At 38.2% G+C, this 17,500-nt stretch overlaps 1 protein-coding gene across 6 annotated transcripts in view; it reads right to left on the minus strand.

Annotated features, from left to right (window-relative positions):
- Positions 1 to 3,829, minus strand: part of ECT2 (epithelial cell transforming 2) — a 66,943-nt gene extending 63,114 nt beyond the window's left edge. For 2 of the 6 annotated variants that reach the window (XM_046659768.1, XM_046659762.1), the window contains exons 1-2: positions 3,617 to 3,827; positions 435 to 586 (exon numbers count right to left, since the gene is read on the minus strand). In XM_046659768.1, coding sequence (XP_046515724.1) covers positions 435 to 564 — 130 coding nt within the window. In that variant the 5' untranslated portion in view covers positions 565 to 586; positions 3,617 to 3,827. Of the gene's footprint in view, positions 1 to 434; positions 587 to 3,616 lie in introns of all 6 variants that reach the window. The other 4 variants (XM_046659764.1, XM_046659763.1, XM_046659766.1 and 1 more) reach the window with 4 other exon arrangements.
- Positions 3,830 to 17,500: the final 13,671 nt, after the last annotated feature.

Below are 17,500 nucleotides of genomic sequence, written 5' to 3' on the forward strand. Positions count from 1 at the left end.
AGAGTCACCCTCTTCAACAGTGCATGCAACCGTAGGAAAGACCATTCTCACAGAGCAGTCACCACCTTGCAGAGTCACCCTCTTCAACAGTGCATGCAACCGTAGGAAAGACCATTCACACAGTGGTGAGGGAAGAAGTGGCTCCTCACCTAACCAGTCATAACTGAACATATTCTAGCCAACTGTGTTGCAGCTAGACTGCTGTCACATACACAAAAAGCAATATCCAACAATAAGGTGCCTTCCCCTTCAAAGTGGGGAAGCATTAATCCAAACAATACTCAAACATCTACATAGTGTAAGGAGTTTCTGTCAATAAATATTGACTGAATACCTGTACTCTAGCTTAACAGCTAAATCATAAGAAAGTCACTAGACAGGAAGTTTAGGATTGAAATAGCAATTTGGTGCTTGAAAGCATATAACAGATTTACCTTCAACATATGAAGTAGAGCCAATAAACAAGTTTTCCTTCGAAGTTTCGGTAACCTTAGAATCAAAGATGGAAGAGTCGGCCAAGCTCGTCCTCTCAGTAGAGGACGTTGATCCAGCATTGTCAGCCATTGTTTGTACTTTTCTACGTTGGCTGAAAAAACAAAATTTGAATAAAAATACATGAAACAAATACCATCGTTGGACAAAAACAAGCATTAGGGGCTCTTCTTTTATACCTAGAATTTATAAAAAGCATCATTACCCATTTTTCTTAAAACTGAACCAAAGAAAATCACTCAACTTCTCTGGGCCTCAGTTTCCTCTTCTGTTAAAATAAAGATAATAATACCTGACTCTCAGGAATATCGTACAAACAACAATTTATCAAAAGTACTCAGAACATTAGGTGACATAGAACGAACACTCAAAACATACTCATAATTATTCTACCTGTCTCCTCCACGTCTTTGCCCTCAGCCAACCTATTTCTCTTCCTATATTCATTTATAATACCACCATCATGCCCTAAAAACTCCCACTCAAAACCCAGATCCATCCTTACTCTTTCCTCTACCTCATTCGCCCTCACCAAAATTCCAATCAATCCCATTTCAAGTATCTCTGAGACCTGGCCCATCTTCTCTAAGCTCAATGCCACAATAGCCACTTGGTCAAATACAACAGCTCCACACAACTTTCTCTGCCACCAGTTTCTTCAGAAGTCACTCTTCACAGGGTCTTCAGGGGTATGGTCCTAAAAACAAACGTGACCATATAACTTCCCTGCTTAGAACTCCCAGGAGCACTCCTCCGTATAATGACCAAGTCCAAATTTACCATCCAGTTTACAATTTGGTCCTAGCCTACCTGTTCCGCCCCTCTCCTCTAATTCCTCCAGTCCACAATACTGTATGCTCCAGCCACAATTTTTCAAATACAGATCACAATTTACTCCACACCTACTTGCATTTAATAGTGCTCAATTCTCCACCTAGAATGTCTTTCAACCCCCAACCCACCAGTCTTGACTCATTCTCTGTGGATTTCTCTGATCCTCTCATGTGTAATTGGATTGCTCCCTTATCTGTATTTTCACGTTACTTTACAAAAGCCTCTTCTTTAAAAGATTTAACAAAACAATTATGCATGGGTTAGTACCAATGACTCTAGATTGTGAAAGAAAATCCTTTTTTTTTTTTTTTTTAAGGTTTCCAGGACTTAAGAGTTGAAAAGTTAAGCAAGAAGGGAATGAAGAAAAAGTTGAATAGACTGCCATCAATTCAAACGGGGGTTTTATATACATTTATTATCTTCAAGTATTGGACAAATATAAAGAAGAGGACTCATCTTTATCTGGAGGGACATGTCTGATCTAATTTACCCTTTCCAGCTTTTACAGATTAATAAAAAATATAAATAGCTTCCACCAGATTCTTAGCAAAATAATAGTTTAAGTAAACTGTATGCTGTGGAGAAGCATTAAGGCATCATTAGATTATTTCTGGATGGTGATACTAAGTAGTATGAAGATGTGCACATTAATAAACTAATAGACCTAAAAGCACAATTGTCAGGTCAGGCGACTCAGCTTCCAGTGTCAGTTCTGCACTTACTAGGGTAAGCCTCAGTTTCCACACTGGTGAAAGAGCTAACAGTACAACTCAAATCCAGTAGTTATGAGGAAAATTGAATACATGTCTTAAAATGAGTGACAAGTATCAACTCTCAAATAAAATTCACACTGTGGACATTTCTTAGTGTCTTCCCAAAAATCCATGTCAAGCATTATCCTAAGGCTCTCCAAAAGAGTGCTCCAACAGTTGTTAATAACAGTCTTTATTTAGAATCAATGATAAATTCCATACAGCTGTTATTTTTTTGTTACGTCTCTTTCACTTAATTGTTTTCAGTAAAAAAGACAAGACTCTAAACAGGCTTTCATTCAAAGTTCCCTTAAAGAATATTTTTTTAAAAGTCAAGAGATGAACTAACCTGCTTTAAGGAATGGAGGAGAGAGATTTTAATAAGTCAAAAACACTATGAGTTCACATTTTTCTCCTGTGTGTCTGTTTAAAGACTATCAAAACAGGTAACTAAAAATTAAAGTTGTCTCTGATGGTACTGTGTATGATCAATTCATTGCCGAAACAGCTTTAAAATTTAGGAAAAAGCAGCTGCACGTTAAATTTATGACATAACATCCAACAGCTTGATTGCAAACTGAAATACACTCTTTTTCATTCACGTATTCTGTAAGCTTTTAAAATAAACACAATAGGATTAGTGTTCATAAACCTATACAGCTTATTTCCCATCCAAGAACATATTCAAGGAGCTTCTGACTAAATACACTAACTATAACACAGGCCTCTTTTAATCTCAAAGATAAAAATTGTCATTTAGACAAATATTCACTTTAGGCTTCCTTTTATTCACTTTTTAGGCAATCATTTTCACGGTGGAGGAGCTAAATGCAATACTGGATCTGTTGGTGTTACTGACAATCATGTTATTGTTAACATTATAATTAACAACTAACACATTTAACGCTTAGTAAGTGGCAGATATTGTGCTAAACCTTTCCCTTGTATTTCTTAAATCTTTGCAGCAATCCTATAAGGCAGGTACTATCATCCCCATCTTATAGATAAAGAAACCTAGAACGGAGAGGTTAAGTAACTTCCCCCAAATCGCACAGTGAGTGGTAAAACAGGGATTCACAGCCGGGCTGATTCCAGAGGCTGCGCTTGTAACCACTAATCTGTACCGGGGAGGATGGGGGGCGGCGTTTTACGGAAAAACCAAACTTCCCACAAAGACGCCAAGCAGAATCCTGGAGCGAAACCACCAAGTACCCGGAGATAAGCGCCCAAAGGCTGCAGCTGCCGGGCCCGGAGCCACACAGGACAGCGCGGCTTGCCAAGACCCCCTTCCAACTCCCTCCCTGCACCCAGAGTCTTCCGGAAATACCTGACCAGGTGAGCGATGAGGACCGGCTCCCCTCGGCGTCACGAGCAGCGCGGGGAGCGCGGGAGAGTTCACGCAGCCGGGCAGCCGGGGCTAGGGCGCTCCGGGATTCGCGGTCACCGGGGCGGGGCTGTCCGAACAAGCCACGGGGCCCCCTGCTTCGGTGACGCTGCCCGGCTCCCACCGCCCCCACCCACCCCCACGGAGTCCTCACCGCTCTTAAAAGACGCCCAGGACGTTCCACCGCTTCAAGCGCCGACTCGTCTCCCGGTCCCCGCCATTCCTCGCCGGTGGCAGCCACCGCAATTCAAAAGTGAGCCGCTCTCTCTAAGAGCCATGCCGATTGGCGCGTGATGTCAACCTCCTTCCCATAGGTTGGAGCCTCCAGAGAGGGCGGTGATTGGCCGCTGCTCTCCGCCCGCCTCCCCGGAGGCGCCGACTGATTGGTCGTGCGTGTGTTTCAAATAAACCCAACGACTAGGACGCCGGGACGCCGGGACGCCGCGAGATTGTAGAGTAGTGCCCGGATGTGACCAGCAGTGGGTGGTGGTGGCCCCTGCGCTGCTACTCTGGGAGTAGCAGGTGTGTCTGTGGCTACCGCATGTTTACTCAATAAACATCATCCCGTTTCCTGAAGGCCGTTTGAGTGGATTCTCCTCCCCTCGACTTTTTTCTTAAAGCGGCACCAACCCCTTTAAACCTAGTGCCTCCACAGATGCGTTTTTCTGGTTGCTGTGAGCTGTGAGATTTTTCTCCCTACATCCTTTCTGCTTTAGGAATTTAAAGTTGGGTCAAGGGGTTTTGACTTCGCTGGTTGTGTCGGCTTAGCAGGTTAAGGACGCGGGAACCCGGGTGCTCTCCAGGTCGACTTCCAATTAGTAGCCGCTTCTTTAAATCCTCATGTATGGAAAGCACTGTGCTCTGGTCTAGGGAACTTCACGGATGATGAGAATAAATTCTTAGGGCATCTCACACTTTTTTTTTTAAATAGAAGCTTGCATTTGAGCAAATGTAAAAATATGTCATGAGATTCTAGAATTTCCTGGAGCCAAAAGAAATTGCTTCCTGCTGTCCCCCACACACAAACACCCCCTCTGAGATCTTTTACTTTCCCCTAAAGTCTAGCCAAAAGTGTATCGTTCTTCCTGTAATTACTATTGCTATTATAAAAGAAATCTTTTATTTACTTTATTTCTCTAAATATAATGCCCTGTAACACAATCTCAATTAGAACACCCCTCCCCCAGATGGGTTTTGCATAGTTTCCTCCTAATCGCTGATTTAAACAAAAGAAGAAAGGGAATCCGTTGCCAGAAGCTAAATCCCAATAAGAGGAGGAAAACAGACTTCCGAGCATCTCAAAACAGGTTGTGGGGATTTACAGTTGTTCCTAATTTTGTCAGGCCACCTTAGAACGCCTGAAGAGTTTGTGATCCAATCCACAAAACAAGTAAGCAGTCTGGTAATTACTGATTTCCCTGGATTGAGGAATATTTAGTCTTCTCTGCATTATGATGCCTTGATAACCGTTAGGGCAAAAGAAGAGAAAAACAGTCATTGAAATTGAACTTTGGAATGTGCTTGCGTAAACTAGGGTGTGCCCAGCATTCCAAAAATTCTCATCACTGAAAATATATTAAGCTAGTGAGCAAAGCAGCCTATTTCCTCTGTGCACTGCTCCCTGCTAAACAGGCTTTGCACCCAATCTAGTGATTGACTATATGGTATCACCACACAAATTACACACTAGCCTAGCAAAAGCTATACTTGATTCCTTTTAGGGGATATATGGCAGTTGGACTAGCAAATAAGCAAGCAATACAATCTTTTAACATTTCCTAACCATGTAACCTCCTTTTCCATTTCCTAGCTATGTGATCTCAAGTTATTTAACCTCTCTGTGCCTGTTTGTCCTTTTAAAAAAGGGCATGATAGTACTTACCTCATAGTGTGAGGATTAAAAGAGTTAATATATGCAATTAAAACATATTCTGGCCTACAATAAATTCAATAGGTGTTAGCTGTTATGATTACTACTACTTTTACTACTGTTGTGGCTGCTGCTACTATTAACTACTGCTGTTATGTCAGCTGAGGTCCCGTAATTGCCTGATGGGACTGATGGGTCTCTACACTGCCTTCTCACCCCTGACCACAGGAGCAATGGCACCTGCTTCTATTGCCTTTACCCCACCCTACCCCAGCAGCAAATCCCACCCCCCATCAGACCAAGCTTGATGTAGTGAAGACCTCCCTGCGTTCTTTTCCTACCAGAGGGAGAACAGTCCTTCTACACCAAAGCTCATCTCCCTCTTCTCTTTTAAGGGAAAGCCTGCTGTGTTTAGGCCATTTCCTCTTGTTTAGAAGACATCGCCCTCTTGCTGCTGCCCTTGACCACGCTTCTGTCCCCTTCCAACGGAGACACTAGCCGAGATTCTTTGTGTTAAATGTTAGCCTCCTCCTCCAGGCTCCTTCACTGAAAATATAATTATTGAGTTCCTATGTCAAGAGGACAAAACTGTTTAAAGTATAGCATAGACAGATCGAAATGAGAAGTTCTTTGGAAGAATAAACCATTAAAAAATACTTATGTGTCATCCACAACTCCTAAAATGCTGAATGAACAAGTTTCAGACAAAAAGTACTAAAGGAATTGAACTGAATTTGATTATTTAGTATATTAAAGTGTCTGACATATTTTCCGCAAGCAGTAAAATCATTTCCAAGGTGGATAAAATGAAATAGAACTACTGAGCTTCCTCCTTTGGAGGATCAACTTCCTCACCTCCATCTCTGAATTGAGTGACACTCTGGAGCATCTTTCCTGACTCCCATCTTACACTTGATCCTCTTCCAGTTTATTCCCTCCTGATTATTCATATTTCCTTTCTTTCCTTCCCTCCTGCCCCATCTCCATCTTCTGTTGTCATCTACCCTCCTTCAAAGCAACAGAGAATGGAGAGTTAGGAAAGTTAGTTTTGGGTTTTGGAATATACCCACTCTCACTGACAAGTGCACACTGCCCATCAACCACTCTTCAAATCAGAGTGAACAAGATTTCTCACACCTTTGTAGTTTGTTCTAATCTACTAATAAGAACTACCATATCTGAAAAATTATTAAATTTGTTGCAACAAGTGGCAGCATTTGTTGTAGTGGTCTTTGTTTTTATTACCTAAAGTTGTGATGACATATATTACAATTTCTAGATTTTATTTTTAAATGCAAAATGTTAATCAACCAATAATAACTATTTTATAGTAAATTTAAATATTTCATCATAGGATTAAATGTTTTACTGTAACTAAATACTAACATTGTAATGTCACATAGATCTCATGTAATTGTTTTTCTCCTCTATCACCATCCTTACCCCATCAAAGCATTTATGAAGTACATAGCTACATATAATGCCACACTAGGTATAGTCACAAAGATTCAGTCCCTCTAAGAACTTATCACTTAAGATTTTTATTTCAAAAATTTTAATGAATAGCCATGAAATTCTGTCCTTTCTTGGAATTATTAACATTTTCCAATTAAAATGTCATATTTCTGAGTTGGTTAATACAGCATCTTCTAACCTGTCATCTCTGCCTGTAAAACAAGCTTTAGAAATTATAATCACTGTGAGCCAGAAGAAGCTATTTTACACACTTCAGTAGTCAGTAATTAGGATACGAATCGTTGCTTTATTCATATGAATCATTAGGTTATAAATCACTTGACATAGATTTGCAAGACTATCCAAATCTAGCACTTAAAATTTCACTTGGACAAATAGAATTAGCTTTCCTTGACGGAGTAAGTGGTTTCCAAATATGATGAGGCCATTATTTCAAATTATATAATTTGATTAGTAAAATTTTAGATGTGGAAAAAAAATCTCAGTTCATTAGTCTCAGTCTTTATTTTACAGAGGAATTTTACCAAGGCCAGCAACATAGATGTTATAGTCCTTTACCAAGGTCAGGCAGCTAGTTAGTGGCAAAACCACCATCAAAAGTTTTAGGTCCATTAATCTAGTCTCTCTTTTTATTAAAGTTATTCATATTTATGCTATATATTTTACTTATAAAAGTACCAATGTCTTTATTTGTAATGCTTATTTTTTTTACCTTTGAAAATATTAAGATGCTTTCAGTTCCATGAGAGCCTTGTTGGTCTTGTTCACCAACGTATCTCGAGCACCTCGCAACAGTTCTTGGCACGTAGTATGTTCTCAAAAGTTGTTGCATGCATAGCATTGCAATTGAAATCAAAGAATCCATATCGCCTTCTTCTAATCCATTCTCCAGCCTGCATTCAGAGCAACGTTATGCAAATCCAAACTCATCATAGCACCACTGCTTAAAACACTTCAATCCTCCTGGGCCTGCATGGTCTGACCTCTACCTACATTTCCAGCTTCATCCTACACCATGTTCACTTTCTTTCTCTTCAATCCTATACCTGCCTTCCTTCTCAAAGACTTTTGCGCCTGCTCTTCTCTTTATTAATCCTCTGATCCCCATTCCTTTAACCTAGAGCTGGCAACTTCTACTCATCCTTTAGCATTTGCTCATTTACCACTCCTTGGAAGGTCTTTCCTAACTAGCCACACTATCAGAACTCCCATTATGCAGCCCTCAGCACCATGAGTATCTCTTTTGTAACTTATCAAAGATGTGACTATTGGATTGATGTTTGTCTCCTCCACTATCTAAGCTACTTCAAAGTAGGGAAAATGTCTTTTTGTTCATCATTTTATCCACAGAGCCTAGCACATAGAAGACACTCAAATATTTGTTGAAATAACAAGTGAATGAATTAATGAATAAATGAACTTATTTTTCTTATAATATCAGTGATGCTTTTTCCAAAGATACTAACAAAAGTTTCTATTATTTTTACTTTTATCTAACCCATTAGTTATGATAATTTTTCAGGAAAAATTAAGTGATATACTTCCAAAATTAATATATTCACATCAGGGGCCGGCCCTGTGGCCAAGTGGTTGAGTTCACGAGCTCCACTGCGGGCAGCCCAGTGTTTCGTCAGTTCGAATCCTGGGCGTGGACATGGCACCGCGCATGGAGCCACGCTGAGGCGGGGTCCCACATGCCACAAGTAGAAGGACCTGCAACTAAGAAGATACAACTCTGTACCAGGGGGCTTTGGGGAGTAAAAGGAAAAAAATAAAGTCTTTAAAAAGAAAAAATATTCACATCAAGGATAAAATAACTTTTATCATTAATTGACATTTGAGTAAATTACCCAAGAATGGAATGATTTTTGTACCACAGCTAGGCCAGCCCTGAGTGGAAGAGAGTTCAAGCTAATGGTGCTAAATTGATTTAGTTAAGACTTGCCAGTGTTTATGAACATAGTCAATTATCCATATGAAACATTCAGTTTTCCTACAACCTATGCTTTCATACATTATACACTAACACTCATAAATTCCCTCTTCCACACTATCTACTGACTTGTAAACATCTGAGTTATCTCAAAGTGATACTGTCTGCCAGTTTGGTTTTGGGAGCAACTCCATTGTGTAAAGTAGTATTTGCTATGACAACAATTTGAATACTTTGTACTTAGCAATATTTTTGTTGCTGCTGTTCAAATAATGGAAAAATGGAATTGCTAATACAGTTGAAATAAAAATGGAACCCAGGTCATCAAAAAATGATGGATATTTGGCCTCAATTGTATGCCCATTTGACATAAGCAGATTAACTGTGGGTTTAATAATGAAGGAAAAATTACAGGTATGCAATAATAGAAATGCATTTGGGGAAGATATTTAAAAGGTGAGATACAGTGTTACAAATGATATTCAAGTGCACAATGCAACTATATATAAATCCTATGTATGGAAAAACTTAACTGTAAAGAGATACACAAAATTTTCTTAGTATCTATATCTGGACAGTAGCATTTGGGGAGATTATTTCTCCCTCTCCTTTCCATTTTTCTGGCAATTTTCAAATTTTATGTCATGAGCATTTTAGTGGACAATTGTTGTTTTCCTGGCTGTTGAACATTTAACCCTTCCCTCCTAATAATAGTCTGATTTCCTTTTTGAGGAATACCTCATTGAATATGGTTTTAGTGAGAGGTAATGCTTATCTGTTATCATAGATCTAAATGGGGCCACATCTTCCCATAAAGTTCAGCCAATCAGATGCTCTCTCATAGGACTTTGAATTTTTGGCATGTACTAAAGATATGGAAAAGGTTAAGGATCATTGCATTCCAATAGCTAGCAACAACAGTGTGCAAACCAGATTCTTGTGGTCAGATAATCTTTGCTGATGTTTCTACTGCATATGCCTCTGGAGCTCTCTAACTCCTGCCCTTTTCCCAAGGCTGCTCCTCATACTGATTCTACAAATTTGCAAAACAAATTAAATCTTTTTTTTCCTCCAAGATAGCTAGAGTGGTTTTCTATTGCTTGTGACCAAGCACGCCAAGATATGAAGATATGTTGCTTTTACAAATCCAAATCTCATTGGCTCCACCTTCAAAATATATCCAGAATCAAACCAGTTCTCATCCCCTGCAATACCCTTTTCTAGGCTACCATCATCTCTCACCTGAATTATTGCAATAGCCTCCTAATTCATCTCCCTGATTTTACTCTTAAACCCTCACCGTCTATTCTCAATAAAGGATCCAGAATATTCCTGTTAAAACATAAGTCAGGGGCCAGCCCAGTGGCAGTAGTGGTTAAGTTGGTACACACTGCTTTGGTGGCCCAGGGTTCACAGGTTCGGATCCTGGGCACAGACCTAGCACTGCTTGTCAAGCCATGCTGTGGCGGCGTCCCATCTAAAATAGCAGATCTTCCTCAAGCAAAAAGAGGAGGATTGGCAACAGATGTTAGCTCAGGGCCAATCTTCCTCACAAAAATAAATAAATAAATAAAAAACAAAAGTCAGATCATGTCACTCTGCCCAAATTCTTTAATGGCTTCCCATTTCTTCCATACTAAAGCCAGTGTTCTCACAATAGTTTTCAGGGCCCCATACAATCTCACTGACATCATCACCTATTCCTCTCCCCTTCACATCTTTACTCACCTGTAGCCACACTGGCCTTTTTGCTGTTCCTCAAACATGTGAGGCATGCTCCTGACTCAGGTTGTTTCCTCTGCTTTTATGTTCTTTTCTCACATGTGCATGACTTGCTCACTCTTCCTTAATTCTTGCTCAAATGTACCATCTCAATCAGCTTAGGTGGCTACCCCACCCAAAATTGCAGCCCTTCCACAGGCACTCCTGGGCCCCTTTGCCTTGCTCTTTTTATTTCATAGCCATTGTCACCTGTAAACATATTATATATTTATTTTTTATGTTATTGTTTATTGTCTGTCTCTCCACACTAGAATGTGAGCTCCAGGAAGGCAGGGAGCTTTGTCTGTTTTGTTCCCTGGTAACCAGTGACCAGGTCAGTACCTGCCACACAGTAAGCACTAAAAGATTTTTTGAAAGGAAGAGAAAGTGGAAGAAGAAAGGAAAGAATGAAAAATAAAAAGAAGGAAAGGTTTCAAAATGTTCCAAATATTATTTACATATTATAATGAAATTTTAGGCTATTGTTTTCAAGCGTTTTGAATATTTCTTCAAATGAAATATCATGGTGAGCTCCAATCATAAAGCAGATAAAAGCCAGGCTGAATTGAAATAGGGAAAGAGGGGTCCTGATTGGCCTTCATAGAGACTGCAGAAATTTAAGTTCTTCCAGAACACAGAATGTGAAAACCACCAACCACTGACCACTGGCACAGAATTTGAAAACCACTCACCTCTGAATTTGAAAGGCCAAACCTTTGCTTACAGAACAAGAAGCTGACATTTACTCCTAATAGAGATGCACACCCAGCTATGAAGTTATTTTGCAAAAAAAAAAAAAAAAAGAATTATCTTTGAATTTGACTCATGTTAATCTCTAGATCTGATTTTTTAGGAAATACAGGGAACAGAAAAATATGATAAATCACACCACAGGGATACAACCAGCAAGATCTAGACTTGTAGAAACTCTACAAGACAACCTGATTTCTTCAACAAATAAATTGCAAGGGGAAAATGAGCAATGAAAGGGTAAACAATAGATTAAACTTGAGACCAATATAACCAAAAACAATATATGTATTTTATTTGGATTGTGATTCAAACTTTTTTTTTAATTATAAGAATAGGATTTCTGCTTCTTCTATAGCTGAGTGAACGTCTAGTTGACCAATTCTTTTACAAATAACAATGTAAATTTTTGTAATAGTGCAAAGAACAATTACCTGAAGGCTCTGAACAGTGAGCAAAAGCAGGTAGATTCTGCAGGAGAGTAAAAACTTGGAAGAATGGACTGATATGGGATAATTTTCACAATTTAATGGCTTTTTGATAAGGCAACTCTGCAGTTAGTGTCATGTAGAGGCTAAAACTAAGAAAAAAAAACAAACAGTCTTTCTGGCATAAAGTCCAGAAGACAGAGTTTGGGGTAACCACAGCTGCTGGAAAGTAATGGGGAGTCCTGTTGATAGCCTGAGAGGAGCACGCCAAATTCTGCATATAAACTGAAACCATCTCTAGCTGAATCCTTAATCATGCAAATACAAGGAGGACTGGTAGTAGTCCAGCCAAGAAACAAAGAACAGAGCTAAGTTCTGAGCTGCTGCCCAAAAGACAGAGTTTTCAGTTTGAGTTCAAACAAGTTAATTGCCTGAAAATACAAAAATAACAATTTTTTGAGGACTATAACAGAATTCAGAATATTCAAGACATAACCATCACATCCAGGTTACAATCCAAAATTCTGTGCCATACATAAAAAAACATGTGACACATTCCAAGAGGAAATAAGCCAACAGATGCTAATTCTAAGATAGCCCAGATGTTGGAATTAACATCCAAGGACTTTAAAGCAGTTATTGTAACTATGCTAAATGAGATAAAGGAAAATATGCTTGTAATGAATGAAAACAGAAAATCTCAACAGAGAAATAGTATAAAAAAGAATCAAATGGAGCATAAAAAGGAAGAACCATAAAAAAATTCACAAATCATATTTCATCAAAATTAAAAATTTATACCCCTCAAAAGACGCTGTTAAGAAATGTTAACAGTTAAGAAAGTGAAAAGACAGCCACAGATTGGAAAATATTATTTTCAAAATACCTATGTGATTAAAGACTCATATCCAGAATATTTAAAAAACTCAAACTTAATTAATAAAACAAGCAACCCAATTTTTTAAAAATGGGCAAAGAAAGATCTGACAGATACCCCACCAAAGAAGAGATACAAATGGCAAATATGCACATGAAAAGATATTCGACATCATTATTCATCAGGGAAATGCAAAGTAAAACAACATTCAGATACTACTACACATCTGTTAGAATGGCTAGAATTTAAAATAAAAATGGTTAGTACCAAGTTCTGGTTAGGATGTGGAGCAGTAGGACCTCTCATACATTGCTAGTGTGGATGTTTCTTACAAAGTTAAACATATGATTGCCATAAGACCCAGCAGTCCCATTCCTATGTATGAGGATCTTTGAGGAAATTTTATTCACAATTGCTAAAAACTGGAAAAAACCCAAAGATGTATCATTAGTGAATGAATAAACAAATAGTGGTACATCCAAAACATGTTGTACGATTCCACTTATATGGCATTATGAAAAGGACAAAGATATAGGAACAAAAAACAGATCAGTGGTGGACAGAGGCTGAGGGTGACGAGAGGGGCTTTATTGCAACATGGAACAAGAGAACGTTTTGAGATGATAGAAGTAAAACATTAATGGTATAGTCCAGGTGATCTGTAAATAGGTATTCACTGTTAAATTATTTTAACTTTGCTGTATGAAAATTTTCATAATCAAATGTTGGGGAAAATATTCAATAAAAAATGTATTTAAAATGAGAATATCAAAGAAAGGTAAATGCAGACTGGATATTTAATGATATGAAGGAATTATTTTTTTTACTTTTGTGTGCATGATAATGACATTGTGGATATATTCTTGAAAGAGATCTTATCTTTTAGCGATATATTCCAAAATATGAAAACCAGACTTTTGAGACCCTTGCCAAGTTTTTCTCTGTTCCCCAAATTTACTTATTTTTATTCATGTAATTGACTTTGTGGGCTTTCCAGTTCTCCTTTTTTTCCTATGGTAGTGACATACTGACACTGAACACAATACCTTTACTAAATTCTGGAGCAGAAGTAGAGCAAAGGAGTGACTATTAGTGAAGGAATTCACAACCTATGGGATATGACCTCAAAGGCGCTGGGACCCAAGAGAAGTTTTAAACCTACGATGACTGAGCTACTGAAATTCTAGCAAACATAAGAGACCAAGTAAACAGTGTGTGAGATCCTAAGGACCAGAGAGGCGCAGACAGGAAAAGAAATTCCATATTTTGGACAACAAAGGTAAATCAGAGAAAACCTAAAATTCATGAAATTACATGATTCTAAAAGTTCTTAACCTTTTAAGTTCAAGCACTCCGCTTCAGCAGCCCAGGGTTTCGCTGGTTCAGATCCTGGGAGGGAACATGGCACTGCTCATCAGATCATGCTAAGGCGGCATCCCACATAGCACAACCAGAGGCACTCACAACTACAATATACAACTATGTACCGGGGAGCTTTGGGGAGAAGAAGGAAAAAAAAAAAAAGATTGGCAACAGATGTTAGCACAGGTGCCAATTTTTAAAAAAAGTTCTTAACCTTTGCCCTCTAGTGAATGAACTAATAGGTACCCTATGGAGTAGTTTGTGAGTTTTTGTGAGAATTGTATAAAATAATGTTAGTGCTTAGAATAGTGAAACATAGAAAGCGCTCAATAAATGCTAGCTATTAGTATTGTTATTTATTTGCCAAATATTTATTAGGTACTTATTATACACCAGGCACCGGGGATAAAACTGAAACAAATGGATGCAACTTTTGCCCTCATGGAGCCCAGAGTTAAAAGTGAACTTTACTCAGACCATCCCCATTCCATCATACTGCTTTCCTTTTTGTACAACTGGAGTTCACAAGGTCATATACCATCCTAACCATCCATAATAGAGAGGTAATTGTATGTTAATATGTATAAAATGGAAAAACATTTCCATAATGCATACTAACATGAAAGCTGTGATGCTTGATATAGTCACAGACGTGGGGGAAAAACATGAATGCTTTATCTCTCATTATTTTTACCTTCTCTTTCACACGCAGTTGAACTTATTTTATAGAGGCTATTAAAATATTATGCTATTTTCTCCTTCATTAAGCATAATTCCTTTAATTTTTCATTAACGTTTTGCATGCTTCTCTTTTTGAAGATTAAATGGAGCTGTTACCTATAATAGAGATTTTTTATCAACATTTTCAAATTACATATTTTCATTTTCCTAATTAAAATTTTTTGTTTGTTTTCTTTTCTTTCTTTTTTGCATGAATGTGGCTGATCAAGGAATTGATATATATTAAATCACTGCTCTTGAGAACACCAATACAAAACTAAAAGCCGGTAGGTTATTATATAGTGGATACCTCTAGACAGCACGTCGATATTGTTTGATTTCTTAAATTGTGAACATGGATTGCGTTTATAAAACTTGGAAAACAAAACAGCCTAATTGTGCCATTTCCTTATCAAAGCTTTGACTTCCTGTTAGTTACCAATAGCACTTTCCCGTGAACACTCAAGGTCTTTTACAGACTCTCCCCCAAGCAGAAAGAGCAAATGTGTTTTCATGCTATGAAAATAAGGGACACAAGTTAAAAGACCCATTTCCAGGAAACTCTCGAGCTACCTTAAGGTAAAAACCACAATTCATATATTTCTCTGAAATTTTAAAATTAGAAATTACATCATCTACCTATAAACTTTACGAATAATAGTGTAAATCTCAAAAAAAAAAAAAAACAAAAAAGCTAGAGTTTCCAGTCTGTTACTCTATTCCATTGTCTCCTTAGAACTGCAATGAATATATTTACTATCTTACTACTTAGGTTCCTAGAGAAAAATCTAATATGTATTATCACAAGATTATCAGAGGGAAAAGAATTTTTTAGTAAAACAGACTTTGTAGTGTCTTGAGCAAGCTCTGGCTTGGTATCTTGAGTGTACTTTAGCATTCCTCAAGACAGAAAAATTTTATTATTGCGGCACAGTTCCTCTTCTTGAACCAAGAGAAGGGAGTTTAAGCAAAGGCTTTGTTTCCTAGGCCACAGAAATGAAGGGCTGGGTTCCGGTTTACCATCTTTAGCTTCACCTCCACCTGCTTCACCTGGTGGTTCTTTTTATATCTCCTCTCAAACGTGGACTTGTTCTGCCAGGAACCAGGGATCCACAGTGGTCTCCCTTTCCCATGGGTCCCAGGCTGAATGAAAGTGTACCAAGCTCCACTACTTTTGTAAAGAATGTGAATCTGCTCCAGAGTACTGGGTCCAAAAAACATCATTCTCTTTAGTTTTCTCAATTAGATATATCTGCTGAAGCTTGCTACTCAACAGCACTGGTGGGAAATTTAATCCACTTTGTTTAGCTGATTATATAGGAGAATGAGGATAGGGCAGACAGGCTCCACCCCTTCTCTGGGATCATAAACAATCTAGGTCATCATATACAATCCAAAAAATTGGGGGCAAAGGATTCAGTCCATTTTAATCACCTCTGAGATTTTTTTTTTTTTGGAGGAAGATTAGCCTTGAGCTAACTGCTGCCAATCCTCCTCTTTTTGCTGAGGAAGACTGGCCCTGAGCTAACATCCATGCCCATCTTCCTCTACTAAGATGTTAATTAACGATGCCTGCATAAATTATTTGCAGGCAGCCACCTCTACTCCTTTCATGGTATGCTTAAACAAGAGTATCTCTTATTCCCCAAAATCAGGACACTTGGTGTTCAGCCTCCAAGCATCCTCAGGCTGCTCCTACTCAGCAGCTGCCCCTGTTTCTTCCTTCTCCTAGAGTCCTGCGTGGGAGTGGGTTTGAGATCTTCATCACTCTCAGAAGTGCCTCCACCATGCTTCAGGAAAAATACACTGGAAGTCAGGCTAGAATCCACCTTCACCTCAAAGGACTAGTCTGTGTTTTCTTCCTCCTCTTCCTCCCTCCAATGCTTCCAAAACACAAAATGGCTTACTTCTTTGAGGGCAAAGAGGGGGGTGCTAATGAGTCCTCAATGTCATGGAGCTCTTCACGGGAAGGAACTCTCACTCCTACATGTGCTTTATTTAATGCTAATTTACTACACTAATTATTTAAATGAGTTATTATGAGATACTAAATCAAAACAAATTAAATTTAAACATTGATTACTTACTTAATGAAACCCTGAGACATATAATCAAATTTCATAATTTATTAGTTAAAAATCACAAGGCTAATATATCAGATTTTCTTAAATATTATATATACATTTATCAAACTAAAAAACACAAATTATACTTATTACAAAACTGATTACTACTTTTATACTTCAATCAGTTAAAAAAGTATTAATATTATGGATTTAAATTTATGCTTTTCATTATTTCTATACTATCTTCATTATTATTTCTCATTCATCTTAGAAGTTGCCTTCCTAGGGTTACAGAAATATTAATTACCTTGAAGGTTATAGTACCAAACAAAGGAAACAAAAAACATCAGTGCAGGGTAGACAAGGTTACAGATTGTGCCTTGTCAGCATATTGGGCCTGGTTGCACCTTTCAAATCCTATCTGCTGATCTCCAGAATGTACTTCCTTTTCATACTTATTTTTTGTGGCAAAGACTCTAATGTAAAATTTAGGTTAAGGTATTTTGGGCAGAGCGGAGTCAGAATCAATAAGAAAAGCAGGGGATAAATCATGAATATTAGGGCTAGAGAACATCTTAAAATCAATCTCTGTTCTCTTCATTTCCTAAGCGAGGGAAGACAGAAAGAGAAGGAATCAGATGCTGATGGCAAGGAGACTGTTAAGATGGCCTTTTGAATAGGCCAGGAATCATGATTCTATGGTGATGAACAAGGATGATAGCCGAAAAAAAAAAAAGGCAGGAAAATGTGAGAGGCAGGGTAAACAAAACTGAAGACTTGCCGGTGACTGATTAG

Source organism: Equus quagga, chromosome 4 (assembly GCF_021613505.1).
Source record: "Equus quagga isolate Etosha38 chromosome 4, UCLA_HA_Equagga_1.0, whole genome shotgun sequence".
Classification (NCBI taxonomy): domain Eukaryota; kingdom Metazoa; phylum Chordata; class Mammalia; order Perissodactyla; family Equidae; genus Equus; species Equus quagga.